This window comes from Peromyscus eremicus, chromosome 2 (genome assembly GCF_949786415.1).
Source record: "Peromyscus eremicus chromosome 2, PerEre_H2_v1, whole genome shotgun sequence".
Lineage (NCBI taxonomy): Eukaryota > Metazoa > Chordata > Mammalia > Rodentia > Cricetidae > Peromyscus > Peromyscus eremicus.
Window position 1 is genome coordinate 144,374,500 of NC_081417.1, and position 14,669 is coordinate 144,389,168.

Consider the following 14,669-nt stretch of genomic DNA (forward strand, 5'->3'; position numbering starts at 1 on the left):
TAGGCATCGCCTGATGTTCCAACCCTGAACACACAGTTTTGAGGCCCTGGATTGAGGGTTTGTGAAGCTCACTCATGCCTGGCTCCCGTATGTAAGAACTGTGATCAGCCAGGCGGTGGTGGCACACATTTTATCCCAGCGCTCAGGAGGCAGAGGCAGGTGAATCTCTGAGTTCGAGGCCAGCCTGGTCTACAGAGTGAGTTTCAGGACAGCCAGGGCTACACAGAGAAACCTTGTCTCAAAAAACAAAATGGAAGAGAGGAAAGAAGGGAGGGAGCAAAAGAGGAAGGGAGGGAGGGAGGGAGGGAAAGAGGGAGGGAGGGAGATCTGTGGTCAGGTGGTAATGCCTGCCTTGGCAGACTTGGAGCATACTGATGGGAAAGGCTGTCACAGGCTAGGGAAGGGACAAGACCTATGCCCTATCCTTGCCTTAGGTGGCCGTGCTACCGCCCAGGCTGTATAGTCTCACTGCCAAGTGGCCGAAGAGCAGTCTGAAATCTATGCAGCTGACAGTCACTTCTGCAGGGACTAGATGGAACAGCACCCCCAAGTCTCAAGCTAAAGGAGATCATTCCTTTAATGAGATGTCATCCCGAAGACACTCTGGCAGGGGTGTGCCCTGCAGGCCCTGGTGGCGTGAGCATCTATGTCATCGTCTGGAGTCTGCCATATTATCTAGATGAAGACAGCTTGGCTCTCCTTGACATGTGACATGCAACTCAAGACACTACTCACACAGAAATGTCCCTGAGATGAATCCAGAACTTTGCAGTCCAAACTAAAAGGGTTTATATTCCAGTGCTATCCAGAAGCCACTGCTGAGTAAAAGGACAAACTAATTTTGTGGTGTTTTCTATTGTTGGTTTCAGGTTTTGTTTTATTTTGTTTTTAAACAGGGTCTCCCTCTATAGCTCTATCTGGCCTAGAACTCACTATATAGACTAGACTGGCCTTGAACTCACAGAGACTTGCCTGCCCTTACCTCTTGAGTGCTGAGATTAAAGGCGTGCTCCATGATACCTGCTGCAATTTGAAAAAGCACGTGTGGAGAAATGTTTCTAGAAAATGCCAAAGTGGCCAAAGGAGACTCAGATTTTGCCCCTGCTTTCCCTGATGCTGCCCCACAGCTGAAGCTAAGAGGAGAAGGGAAGCTGAAAATCAGGTCCCCGTGACCTGGGATGTGGCATTGCTCCATGAGGGGTCCAGGTGTCCATTGACATCCTCCAATCTGTGCCTGCGGGTTCTGGATTTGTTCTTCAGCATCCTTTCTTCTTCCCCCTGCTGCATCCTGACGTTTGCCCGGCCCCGAGGCTGCCTTTAATCTCAGCACTTGGGAGACAGAGGCAGGCAGATCTCTGTGAGTTCGAGGCCAGCCTGATCTACAGAGCGAGATCCAGGACAGCAAGAGAAACCCTGTTTTGAAAAACCAAAAAGAAAAAAAAGGAGGGGGGAGGTAAGAAAGAATATTGAGGATTAGATTTAGCAATGTGACCTTAACCCCGACAGTTTAGGTGAAAATGTGAAACCAAATGTCTCCCTCATACTGGGATCACAGGCATGTACCACCACACCCCAACTTTTTGGGAATTATGTCTTAATGCAGATTAGAACAATCCAGTAAATGAGAGAGGGGAAGTCAGTGGAGGAAAGTCCTGCCACAGGTGAGAAGAAGGGGCCTGGGATGCTCAGGGGAGGAGCGAACAGGTGCATCCGTGCAGCAGGAAGGGAGGCTGAACCCACGCACAGAGGCTGGGATGGGTGGAACAGGTGTTGAGGTGGAAGGAAATATCCACGGGATTGGTCTCTTTTCCTAGGGAAGCGAGAAGCAGGGTCATCCCCTGAGAAGAGGACACAGGAGGAGAAGCTGGAGTTGGGGAGAAACAAGGCCCGACCCTGTTCTCTAGGACTGGAGAGAGAATGATGGCTGAGTCACATGGTAGGTGGTGGGTCCAGTGTTGAAGTGAGGTCAGCAGGGCTGTGTCCCTCTGAGCCCCCGTCAGCTGTGGAGGATTAGTCAGGGTGTGGTTTTGCCAGGTGCAGGCGATTTAATGATGGGGGGGAACAAGGGGGTTGAGGGCGTACGCGGGGGAGTAATTACAGCGATGGTCACGGACTCTGAGCTGGTTAAGGAGGGGAAATCAAGGACGTGATGGAGTCCAGGAACAGTGAGAGAAAGGATCAGTGGATTGAAGGACCTGGTGGGTGAAGAAGCTGATGGCGTTGGGGTTGTATGTGTAAATAGAAGGGATGAGAGGTGAGGTTGATATCAACAGAGTGCAGCGTAGAGGCACAATTACCTGTAATGACAATGTTCATTACCTTGGCCATGAGGACATGAAGTAGGCTGGAGGCCAAGAGCCACAGGAAGAGGGGATGGGCGAGCCGCCGCTGTGGGATCACCTGTGTGTAATTTGGCTTCCCAAAGTCACCCTCCCAGGTGAGGTCCTCATTAGGACTTAAGCCTGGGGTTCAGACAGACCTGGGTATGAAGTCTCTCTTTCCAGCTCTGAGGCCCCGCACAAATGACTTCCTTTCTCTGGCCTCGGTTTCCTTTCCTGCCAAGTGGGCACTTGCTCTTGTGTCATGAGATTACGTTCTGAAATCTGATGAGCGTGGCAAGCGTAAGGCAGGGAGCATGCTCAGTGGTGTGGGTTTACCAAGTAGCCATACATCAGTTCCCAGAATGCTTTCTTCTGGGGTGCCACTGTAGCAATCCAGCTTCTCCCTTCCAGTCCTCAAACGAGATGGTATGAACGGGAGAGCCTGCCCCTACTTCACCCCATCTCACAGAATAAGAAGCTGGGGTCCAGACAGGCGAAGAGATTGCTTTTTATCACTATGGCTCTATTATCACAGAGAACAGTTCCCTTTTAAAGTCAGCTGGAGTCATAATTAAGAAGGGAAATGTGTACAAGTACCTGGTGGAGGCTCACCTACACCATCCCGAAGCCGACTGGACTCGAGATGCACCCAGAGTACGTTCTCTCCATTCACCGGGATACTTCAAAGCTGGTTCTAGTGGAAACAAACGCTCTTACTGGGCACACCTGTGTTCTCTCTCCTGGCTTCCTACGTTCCCCAGGTCACCCCTAGCCCCACTGGGCAAACATAGAAGGCATCAGCTTTGCAGATGGAAGTGTGGACAGAAGGGTGATTCATAGCACAAGTGTTGGCTAATTGCTCTTCCCTAGAAGGAAGGAGACAGACAAAAAAAGATTCGAATTTCCTTGGAAAACGTGATCAAGCGTGTAAGAGGGGCACGACTCTGGCTTGTCCCTCAGTGATTTTCAGCCTAGCTGGTCCACCTGGGGCAAATCTCTCCTGCTCTCTACACCCCACTTTCTCCATGTATAAAGTTGAAAAGACAAAGACAGTGAATGCCAACAGCCTGCTTAGCTGGACCTTCAGGCTACTAGGACTACGTGGCCTGGTATCTCTCTGGCTGCCCTGGCTATTCAGGGACAAACAAGGAGACATAGGGCAGAAGGGGGCCCGGCAGAGTTACACCATGCCAAGAGGCTGCCCCTGGTCGAGCATCTCAGCTCCCTACAACCTCTTGTTTGTTCTCCCCTGTGGCCCTATTTATTTTATCTCAGCCTGCCATCTGACATGTCTTGTTTATTTCTCTGTTGTCTTTCTACAGTCAAAAGTTCTAGAAGGACAAGGACTTTGCCTGCCCCATCTCTGGATCCAGCCTAGCACCTGGTACCTAGTAGGTTCCCTGTGAACATATGTTGACTAAAGAATGAATAAATGAGCCGAGCGGTGGTGGCGGCGCATGCCTTTATTCCCACACTCGGGAGGCAGAGCCAAGCAGATCCTTGTGAATTCCAGGCCAGCCTGGTCTACAGAGTGAGATCCAGGGCAGGCACCAAAACTACACAGAGAAACCCTGTCTTGAAAAACAAAACAAAAACAAAACAAAACAAAAAAAACTGTATAAAAAAAGAATGAATAAATGGATGAACGGGTGTTGTGGGTGGTGCCAGGGCTGTGCCAAGCATGACCCTGTGTCCTGTGCCAACTTCTAAGAGGAGGGGCTGGAAACATAGTCAGGAGGCCTGAATTCAAGCCCTATACTGCCAATTAGTGGTTGTATGACTTTGGGCACATCACTTGACCTCTGGAACCATAGTTTCTTCATCTGCATATCTAGAGGAATGAGCTCACCTGCTGAGGCATACTTTTGGGAATGAATGGTCACATATGTATTATGATTTGGTGCATAGTAGAGGTTTAGAAATGTTAATTCTCTCCCCCCTCTTCTACTGGGGTATGAGAGAAAGTGAGTGACAGTGCTATGCTGTGGGCTTTGGGGGTGTTTGGTTTTGGTTTTGGTGTTTGGGGATTAGATCCCCGCCCTTGCAAACACTAGGCAAGTATTCTGAGCCACTGCGCCAAATCCCTAGGCAGGAGAGCATTATGGCTGGACCCCAAATGCTTTCATCAGTGGCCTCAGGGGGCTCCGTGAGCCCAGGGTTCAGAGATAACTCAGCCAAAGGAGCTGTCTTTACTTTCCCCTTCTGTGGCACTAGAGGTTGAAGCCTGCCTGGGCTTCCAGCATGCTAGGCAGGCAATCGGTCACTGAGCTACATCTCCAGCTCTCCTTTATTATTATTTTTTTTTTGAAGACAGGTTTACAGCGTGGTGGCACACACACCTTTAATCCCAGCACTTGGGAGGCAGAGGCAGGCGGATCTCTGTGAGTTCGAGGCCAGCCTGGTCTATAGAGTGAGTTCCAGGACAGCAATTGTCTCAAAAATCAAAAAAAGAGAAAAGAAAAGGAAGAAGAAGCGAGGAGGAGGAGGAGGAGGAGGAGGAGAAGGAGGGAGGGAGGGAGGAAGGAAGGAAGGAAGGAAGGAAGGAAGGAAGGAAGGAAGGAAGAAGCAGAAGAAGACAAGGTCTCACTATGTAGCCCTGGCTGACCCAGAACTCAATATGAGTAACCTTGAGCTTCTAACCCTCTCTGGGAGGCTGGGATTACATGCCTAGTTTATACAGTTCAGGGATCAAACTCAGGGCTTCATACATGCTAGGCATGACTCCTACCAATCCAGTCACACCCATCTCTTTATCTGTTTGTGTCCATCAAAAGTATATATAACAAAATAATGTGCTATCAAGATGACTTAGGGATCCAGGTGGTGAAGGCACATGCCTTTAATCCCAGCACTTGTGAGGCAGAGGCAGGTGGATCTCTGAGAGTTCTAGGCCACCCTGGTCTACAGAGTGAGTTCCAGGACAGCCAGGACTACACAGAGAAACTGTCTCAAAAAACCAACCAAGCAAACCAACAAGAAAAGATGTCTCAGGGAGTAAAGGGACTTGTCACCAAGGCTGAGAACTTAAATTTGATCCCTGGATACCGCCCCCCCCCCCCATTTACACACAGTAAAGAAATGTAAGGAATGGTGGTGGTGCAAGCCTTTAATTCCAGCACTTGGAAGGCAGAGGCAGGCAGATTTCTGAGTTCGAGGCCAGCAGATCTGAGTTCAAGGGCAGCCTGATCTACATAGTGAGTTACAGGTCTACTAATGAGACCCTGTCTCCAAAATATAAAATAACAAAAAATAAATAAATAAAAGAGTAAATAAATGTAAAAAAAAGTAAAAATAGCAACTGACTTTACTGGGAACTCAGACTCTTCCAGCCGAGCACATGGTGCCTTCTCTTGGGGTTTCCCAGAGAGGAAACCAAGGGCAGCATGGTGGTGGGGCTGGCTTCCGGGAAGAAGCAATATGTGTTCTGGTCTGAGGCGGGCCACGCCGTGTCCTGTCAGACCCTGGGATGTAGTAGCTGCTTCTAAGTCCTGATTCCTCCTTCACTGTCACGTTACTCCTCAGCCTGCTTTATAGGAGGATGGGAGGATATGGAATTTGTTATATTATTAGGAGAACGAGAAGAAAAAACACTGAAGTTATGAATCAGGGTGACTCGATTACGATTCTTCCTCCTCCCCACGACACATATATTTAAAATCTGAAAAACAACGTGAGCAAATTCAAAAGTAGCAATAAGTCTCAGCCTCTATGATCTGCAAAGAGAGAGAGGAAAAACAGAAATATCCATCTCAGAAAGGCGGAGAGAGAGGATGCTGCATTGACTTTTTACACCTCCATCAGGAGGACCATAACGGACACTCACACACTATGCGATGATTGCTAATAACGCCCTCTCTGAGCAGATTTCACCTCACCTAAAATGGAACATGTACAGCAGGCATGCTGTGGTTCGAAGGGCCAATCAAGGCAATAAATTAGGAAGCAGCCGGCTCATTAAACACTGCAACATTACTCTACAGAGACCTCCCTCCTCCTGCCGCTGGAGGGCGCTGTCTCTCCAAGTCCCGGCAGGCTGGAGCCAATCGCATGCTGCCGAAGTTCTTTAAAGACCAAAGGAGGGAATTCAGCCCGAGAGAGGGGGCGGGGAAGGGGCGTGCCTTCCAACCAATCAGAATCCCTGGGAGCCTGCACTCCTGTGCGAAACTCTGTTGGCCAATGGTAGGGGGTGGGATGGGAGGCGGGGCGGCTCCCGCTGTGTGACAGCTGTGCCGACCAATGGCAGTGCGGCCCGTTGCCTATAAGAGTCAGCTGGGCCAGAGCCACCTGGCTCTAAGGTCTGTTAGTCCTAGCCGCCGTCGGAGGTGTCCCCTGGGTTTGCCTCGCCGCCGCCGGGTCCCCGCACCCCGCCCCCAGCCTCGGCCGGTGCGCCGCCGCTCTCACTGCTCTCCTCGCCTTAACCATTCCCGGGTTTCTGCCGTCGGGGCGCCGGGGCCGGGCGAATGATGCCGTCGGAGAGTGGAGTTGAGAGCCTGGAGCGGCCAGCTGCACAGGTGGGGATGGATGCGGCCTCGGCTGTGGCCACGGCTGGGGCGGCCGGCGGCGGCCCGGACCCGGAGGCCTCCTCGGCCTCTCCGGGACGGCACCAGAGCCGACTGAGCTGGCCACAGGTGAAGCGGCTGGACGCGCTGCTGAGCGAGCCGATCCCCATTCACGGGCGCGGCAACTTCCCCACGCTGAGCGTGCAGCCCCGGCAGATCGTGCAGGTGAGGGGGGCGCTGGCAGGCAGGGTCGGGGGAGGGGGCGGGCGATGCTCTGCCGCAGGACACCTGGAGCCTGCGACTGGCTCCGCAACTAGGGAATCCAAGGAACGGGAACCTAAGGAACGGGAACCGGAGCTACCAGCTCTGCTCTTCCTGCACCCTATTGAGCTTTCCTGTTCACAGTCTTGGGGAGTCCTTATTCCCTGGGAACCACTCACCAAGACCCTGGCTGGGAGATTAGGAAAGCACTAGATGGGGCATCGTCCCATCTTGCAAGCAAAGGCTAAAAGATACGGGCAGCCGCCAATGAGGAGTATCTGTGCTTGGTTCCAAAATAGCTTTCTTCCTCTACTCCACATTCTTGGACGTCCTGCACCCCCAGGATTCTAAGGGCACTCTGTCCTTGTGTTCCCACAGCCCTTGGCTCAAGAAACCTTGGCTAGGTGAAAGAGCTCAGAAATCCTTGGGAAGACTCCCTGCCTCCCACGTGCTTCGGCCAGACCGGAGACCCCACCCTTGAAGATAGCATCACATTTCCATTTTAGGTGTTCCTCCTCCCTTAAGATTGGAAATGAAGGCCAGTCCAAGGTTCAGACCCCAAAGCACCATCCCCGATCAGGAGGGGGAGGTTCTGGCAAATGCTCCCTCCATCAAAGCCCAGCTTTTCTTCTACTTAACCCTATGTGACCTCAACTTACTCTTTGGGGTTATAGCCTGAGCATGAGCACGACGGTATTCTGAAATACCAGAGGATGCCCGTGCTCGTCCCCCCATTCTAGCTGAGGTCTCAGGTGGGACTGTGAGCCACCTAAGGCTACCCCGTGAGGTGGAGATCAAGCTTTAGGGAATCCTGGAGCTCCCCGGGAGCAGATGGTTGAGGTTCCAGAGTTTCCCACCTCTCCCCTGGCTCCCCAAGCTCAACACTTAGATCTTAGGGGCGTCTCCGGATAATGGAAACCAGAAAAGTCTAGCGATGCTTCTGTGTGTTACTGCCAATCATGGGCTTTACACACAAACCAGGTAAAACTGGACATCCCCCTGCTACTATAGCCTCCAACAGAGAGGGAGGGTGGTGCTGGGGGATGGTCTTACCCTCCCTTCCTAGGAACAAGGAATGAGATGGAGGGGGTGGAGACAGATTCTCCTGGGCTGACTCACTGGCTGTCCCAGTGGAGCTGGCTAAAGCATTCCTCACTTGCCCGCTGTTGTCTGGATTATTAGTAAACCCGCTGTGGCTTGTTTTGAGACAGGATCTTCCTCTGTTTTGTCTGGGCTCCTCTCAAACTTGTAGGCTCAACTGCTGCTCCTGCCCCAGCTTCCTGAGTAGTGGGATTACAGGTGCATGCCACCACTGTGCTGGTTTTTCTCTTGAGGAATTACCATAATCCCAGGCATGAAGGGATGGAAAGGTGGTGCCCAGCGTGATCACACCTCTGCAGAAACAAGTATCTAACCTGACACTAAGGGCATAAATGTGACTGGGCACCAACTGCCGTCTCCTAGTCATGTGAGGGAGACGGAGTCAGTGGGAACCAATTTCATGGCTCTAAACTATGTCCTTAACTAGGGACACCCCAGAACAGGGAACTGTTGGCTGTGGAGTGGAGAGGTGGCAGAGGCCTCAGGGCTAGACCAAGAGTCGGGTGTCCGGGTTCACTGTTTATCCTCTGCTGGGCTGAGCAGCTCCATCTGTGCAGTGGAAATGGATTCAACTACTCAGCAATATCCTTGCTGGTTCCAGACTCCGGAGAGAACACGCGCCTTCACCTGCCTATGCAGCCAGTCTGTCTCCTGGTGGGGATCCACAGTGAGCAGCTGTAAAAGCTGTTGGGATGTTGGGGGTGGGAGGAAGGGCGGAGCTTTCAGGGTGCTCCCCAGAGCTAAGTTGTCTCATGGTTCAAGAACGGGAAGCCTTCTACCTCTATGCCCAACCAAATCTTCTCTACAGCAACAATCTGAGCAGCTAGAAAAATACACCCTTGCTTGTGTCTGGCTAGAGGGACCCTCCTCCTTATAGGAGCCCTTTCTCCAGCTCTGGAGACCAGGTTCTCGTTCAACTCAGCCACCCACTGTCTTTGTGACCTTGAACAAGTCAATTGCTTTCTCTGGGCCCAGAGATGAACTAAACAATCTGATCTCTCCAGCTGCAGCCAGAGGGCTTGCTCTTGCAAGCTTTGCAAGTCTTCAGTCTTCCTAAGGTCGGTCTCAGCAGAAGACTGGACAGAGCAGTTTGGGGAATGGGTGCCTCAGCACAGGAGAAAGGAGGCTACAGTCACTGCCCCCTCCAAGGCTGGAAAGTCTGATTTGGACGGCTGCAAGCTGTCCTGAAGTCCTTGGGTGGGGCAGTATCCGGGACCGCCTGTCAGACTGGCAATAGTCATACCTGGGAAAGAAACAACAGCCAGTGGTTGGCTGACACAGCTGGCCCCATGGCCCTGACACAGGGGGTGTAATGAGGGGATTGCTGCCTACTCACTCACCTGGCCAGATGCCATGCCCTGGGGTGGGCATCAGCTGGGGAGCAGGAGCTGACATTAAGGCCCCAGGTAGCTCACCTGATGGCTGGCTGGGGACAGTTGCCAAGGTGTGGAATGAAAGAATCACATGCTGGCTGCAGGCAACTGGCCCTGCTTGGCTTAAATACATCCCCAGCTCCTACCTTCCCACCACCAACTGTGCTGAGCCTCGTGATTCAAGGTTCATTCTCACTTTGAGAGGAAAAAAAAAAGCGTGGTGGTGTATCTGCATTTCCATCACTTAGGAAACGGAGGTAGGAGGTTACAAGTTCAAAGCCAGACTCAGCCAGTTTGAGGCCAACTTGGGCTACCAAAACTCTATCTCAAAAAAAAAAATTATTTTATATATATATATATATATATATATATATATATATATACACATATATATGTACTATGTATATGTATGTATATATGAGATAGATAGATAGATAGATAGATAGATAGATAGATAGATAGACAGACAGACAGACAGATAGATGTAGGGAAATTGGTTTAATTTTGACACCTGGTCTTGTTGTATATCCCAGGTTGGTTTCCAACTCTCAGTAATCCTCCTGCCTCCCAAGTACTAAGATTACAGGCATTCTCCACCCTGCCCAGCTGAAGTTTCGACAAGGCAGGATTAGAACACAAGTGTATAGTCTGCTGCTTCTGAAGCCTGGGCCTGAATGTGGTAGAGAGAGCAGGGCTCTGCTGGGGGGCAGGGGGCCAGCTGCAGAGAGTGAGTTTAGCATACATGACCTCCAGGTTCAATCCTCACTCAGCAGCAAAACAAACAGACAGGCTTGGAATTGGCCGTTCTTGGGTTTAAGGATGTGACTTCATTCCTGTGAACCCAAGTTTCTCCATCTATAACATAGAGATCATGGAGATCTATCCCCGGAGATTCTTGTTTGGTTGATTGGTTACTTTGGTTAGGTTTTGGTGCTGAGGATGGAGCCCAGAGCGCTACACATCTCAGGCATGCCCTCTGCAGCTGAGCCACACCCAAGTCCCCTCCCCCACCACAGATTCTGCTGAGGTCCTGCATCTGATGCTTACTAAATACCTGACCGTGGTACTCCTCCCTTTCCCACCCTGTGCTGAATGTCCTTTCCTTCCCACCCCCATTACCATGACAACTCCTCCCGGAAGTCTTCCTGGAGGGAGCCGCCCGCCTCAGATTGCCCCACTGCGGCTTGCCTCCTCAGCATTTACATGCATTCTTCGCAGTAATTCCCTGGGAGGCTGGAGAACAACCTGCCCCAGAGCCCGCGCTGACTTGGCTTGGCAAGGAGGTGGGGTTGCAGAGTCACTGAGGGCAGGAATGCTGCCTGGTCACTTTCAGGACACTGTGTGGAGGGTTTGGGGTTGCCGAGAAACCAAATGTCTGTATTCACCCCCAGCTTCACTTCTCTCCCACGAGTGCCACTGCCCAGGGCTCTAGCCAAGAACCAAGTTCCAGAAGACTTACAGGTGTCCCTGTCCTGTTCCCATGCCATCAACCCTGGGGCTCCAGGTGGAGTCCTCCATATTCTCCTGCCTCAGCCTTCAAAGTGGCTGAGATTATAGGCCTGCTCCGCCACCCCCAGCCCAGTCATTTCTGAATGGCCTCTGCTCATGTAGGATTTGCTTCCCTGGTTCTTTGTTTTTTTTTTTTTTTAAAAAAAAAAAAAAAAAAAGTATGTCACAGTCAGAAGAACAAACGGGGCTGGAGAGAAGGCCCAGCAGTGAAGAGCACTTACTGCTCTTGCAGAGGACTGGCTTCTATCCCAGCACCCACAGGACAGCCCCACAACCACCTGTAACCCCAGTTCCAAGAGTCTGAAGCCAGCTTCTGGCCTCCATGGGTGGAGCACATGTGTATATGCAGGCAAAACACACATATACATAAAATACAAGTAACATCTTTTAAAAATAGCCAGGCATGGTGGAACACCTCTTGATTCCCAGGACACAGGAAACAGAGGCAGGCAGATCTCTGAGTTCAAGGCCAGCCTGGTCTATAGAATGAGTTCCAGGACAGCCAGAGCTACATAGTGAGACCCTGTCTCAAAAAAAAAAAAAAAAAAAAAAAAGAAAGAAAGAAAAGAAAAATAAATAAATAAAAATTAAAAGATAAATAAAATTAAATCAAAATTTTAAAAATTCAAGAGAACATAGATGGACTTTTGTGAATCTAACCAACGTGGGTTCTGGTCTTAGCCTGCCTACTCTACAGCAATTGGGCGTGTTTTTTGTTGTTGTTTTTTTAACACCCCTTCATCTGTTGACTGGGATAGTAGTCCTCAAAACTGACTGTCATGGAAGTAATGAGCGAAGGCATGAGGGGTGCTAAGCGGCCCATCATGCAGTGCCAGGCATCATACCAAGTGTTTACCTGGCTGTGTGAGGAAGGTCGGGGAGTACAGTGGGAAGACCTAGACTCTCAACTGAAAACTCAGCTCTGTATTTCCCAGCTGTGTGACTTTGGACAGTTCTCAGGATGCTCTGGGCTTCTATTTCCCAACTTGTGAAGCAGGAATATACCTTGCCTCATCAGGTTATTATGAAGATTAAGTGAGGTTGTATTTTAATGTAAAGTGCTTAGTAAGTTCTCAGCTTGCATTTGTTATTTTTATTGCTCTTCTGAGTCATTCCTTTCAACTGGGCCCTTCTCCAGATTGGCAAATCAAGGCTTTGTAAGTTAAAAGACTTCACAAAGACACAGAAGCTGGTAAGAGGTCCACAGTGATGGGTGGTAGGATGATTAATCCTGGAAGGCCTTGGTGCAGTATGAGAGGCCCAGGCACCTGACCCTCTAACTTCCCCCACCGTCCCCTGCAGGTGGTCCGCAGCAGTCTGGAAGAACAGGGATTGCATGTGCACAGCGTTCGACTGCACGGCTCGGCCGCCAGCCACGTGCTGCACCCCGAGAGTGGCCTAGGCTACAAGGACCTGGACCTGGTGTTCCAGATGGACCTGCAGAGTGAGGCATCCTTCCAGCTAACCAAGGCAGTGGTCCTGGCTTGCCTGCTGGACTTCTTGCCAGTGGGAGTGAGCCGGGCCAAGATCACGCCACTGACACTGAAGGAGGCCTATGTGCAGAAGCTGGTGAAAGTATGCACAGACCTGGACCGCTGGAGCCTCATCTCGCTATCCAACAAGAGTGGGAAGAACGTGGAACTCAAGTTCGTGGACTCCGTGAGGCGCCAGTTTGAATTTAGCGTTGACTCCTTCCAGATCATCCTGGACTCCCTGCTGCTCTTCGGCCGCTCCTCCACACCAATGTCAGAGGACTTCCACCCAACCGTGACAGGCGAGAGCCTCTACGGGGACTTTGCCGAGGCCTTGGAGCACCTGCAGCACCGCGTCATTGCCACACGCAGCCCTGAGGAGATCCGTGGCGGTGGCCTCCTCAAGTACTGCCACCTCCTGGTGCGGGGCTTCCGGCCAAGGCCCAGCACTGACGTCCGCGCCCTACAGCGGTACATGTGTTCCCGCTTCTTCATCGACTTTCCGGACCTGGTGGAGCAGAGGCGCATTCTGGAGCGCTACCTGGAGGCCCACTTTGGCGGAGCAGACGCCGCCCGCCGGTATGCTTGCCTTGTGACGCTGCACCAGGTGGTCAATGAGAGCACCGTGTGCCTCATGAGCCACGAGCGCCGCCAGACCCTGGACCTCATCACCATGCTAGCCCTCCAGGCGCTGGCTGAGCAGGGCCCTGCTGCCACCGCTGCCCTGGCCTGGCGACGTCCGGGCTCTGATGGGGTTGTACCAGCCACTGTTAATTACTACGTGACCCCCATGCAGCCTCTGCTGCCCCGGGCTCACTCCTATCCCACCTGGCTGCCTTGCAACTGACTCTGATCCTGGCCAGAAAGGAACGAGCTTCATGGGGGGTGGGGCAGGGTCATCAGGTATATGTGGAGGATGTGACCAGACACAGGCTGCCTGTGCCAGCTGGCCCAGTACTATAGGGTTGGACCTGTGAATAGCCCAGACCTTTCCTGCATGAGGCTCCTATGGACTTAGAGCCAAGTCAGGTTCTTGACAGGAGGGCCGTCTGGTCATTGCACCGCACTCTTGGGCCTGCGTGACGTGGGTCACTGAGGCTACTTGCCTGGAAAGAACAAAGTCAGCTTGGGTGGCAGTCTCAGTAGCAACACCTTGGGTGGATTTCCAGGGCCAGGATGGGGTCAGCCCACAGGGACCCGGAAGCTCCTACACTGGCTAAAATATGACATCATGTAACAGGAACACTCACTTGGGGTCTAGCTGAATGACTCAGAGCCTCGTGGCCCAACCTCGCTGACCATTAGGAAGAGGTCAACTGAGGCATGAGGCAAGCTCCCTGGGTGTTTGGAGGGATGGGAATTTAGTCTCCTGCAACTTACATGGACTTCTTGAGGTGCTGAGATATATAGTGGACAGGTTCTAAACAGCCACGATGGGATGCAACCCATACACCTCCCAGTGCGTCACCCTTTCCCTCCCGTCTGCCTCCCAGGAACCCCGCCGTCTGCACGCTTACACGTCGGAGGCGGTTGGGTTCAAGGTTGCCACGGTCGACTCCCCACCCACTTGCTCGGTTATAGGGTTTTCACATGGGGAGGGAGGCACACCCCGGCTCGTTGCCCATTTCTCTAGATTTGCTGTGTTGCACACTCTTCCCGCCAATAAAAATTGTCGACACTGAGCATAACTGTATGCTTTCTCCTGGGGTAAGGATCTCTGTGACAGGGGTGGCACTACCTCCCCAGGCTCATATTGTGGGAGGAGCCAAGGAGTGGCTGTGGAGTGTCCCTCCTGTCCACAGCCTGACAACTATGAACTGGGAGTGTGGCTGGTCTCCATGTTGCCTCAGCAAGTCTAGACCTCTCGTGTTCAAGGGGATTTATATATCCATCTCTCCAGCCTGAAACTGGCCTTTGGTGAGCAGGTCTGCCCACTCCATCTCCCCAGGAAGCAAGCAGGGTGAATCTGAACTGGAATGGAAATTGAGGCTGGTGGACTTGGAGGGTCCCCAGAGTCCAGGTAGGGTCTCCCTAGCAAGCTTTAGCTCATTGTAAACATGTCCCTGTAAACAGGTCCCCTGGAGAGGGGCTGCCATCTCTCTGAACCCAGCAGTGCCAGCTTTTGGGCAGCTG

General features: G+C 51.9%; 1 protein-coding gene across 1 annotated transcript; it reads left to right on the top strand.

The window, feature by feature from the left end:
- The first annotated feature begins 6,507 nt into the window (after positions 1-6,507).
- Tent5b (terminal nucleotidyltransferase 5B) lies at positions 6,508-14,218 on the top strand. Its single transcript, XM_059255124.1, has 2 exons — positions 6,508-7,045; positions 12,367-14,218. Exons 1-2 carry the CDS (start codon positions 6,782-6,784, stop codon positions 13,381-13,383), a joined length of 1,281 nt encoding a protein of 426 aa, XP_059111107.1. The 5' UTR covers positions 6,508-6,781; the 3' UTR covers positions 13,384-14,218.
- The last annotated feature ends 451 nt before the right edge of the window (positions 14,219-14,669 follow it).

Bases quoted from the DNA above. Each gene is read 5' to 3' on its own strand.
- Tent5b (XM_059255124.1), top strand. From the start codon at position 6,782: ATGATGCCGTCGGAGAGTGGAGTTGAGAGCCTGGAGCGGCCAGCTGCA. The intron at 7,046-12,366 runs GTGAGGGGGGCG...CGTCCCCTGCAG, and splicing joins AGCCCCGGCAGATCGTGCAG to GTGGTCCGCAGCAGTCTGGA.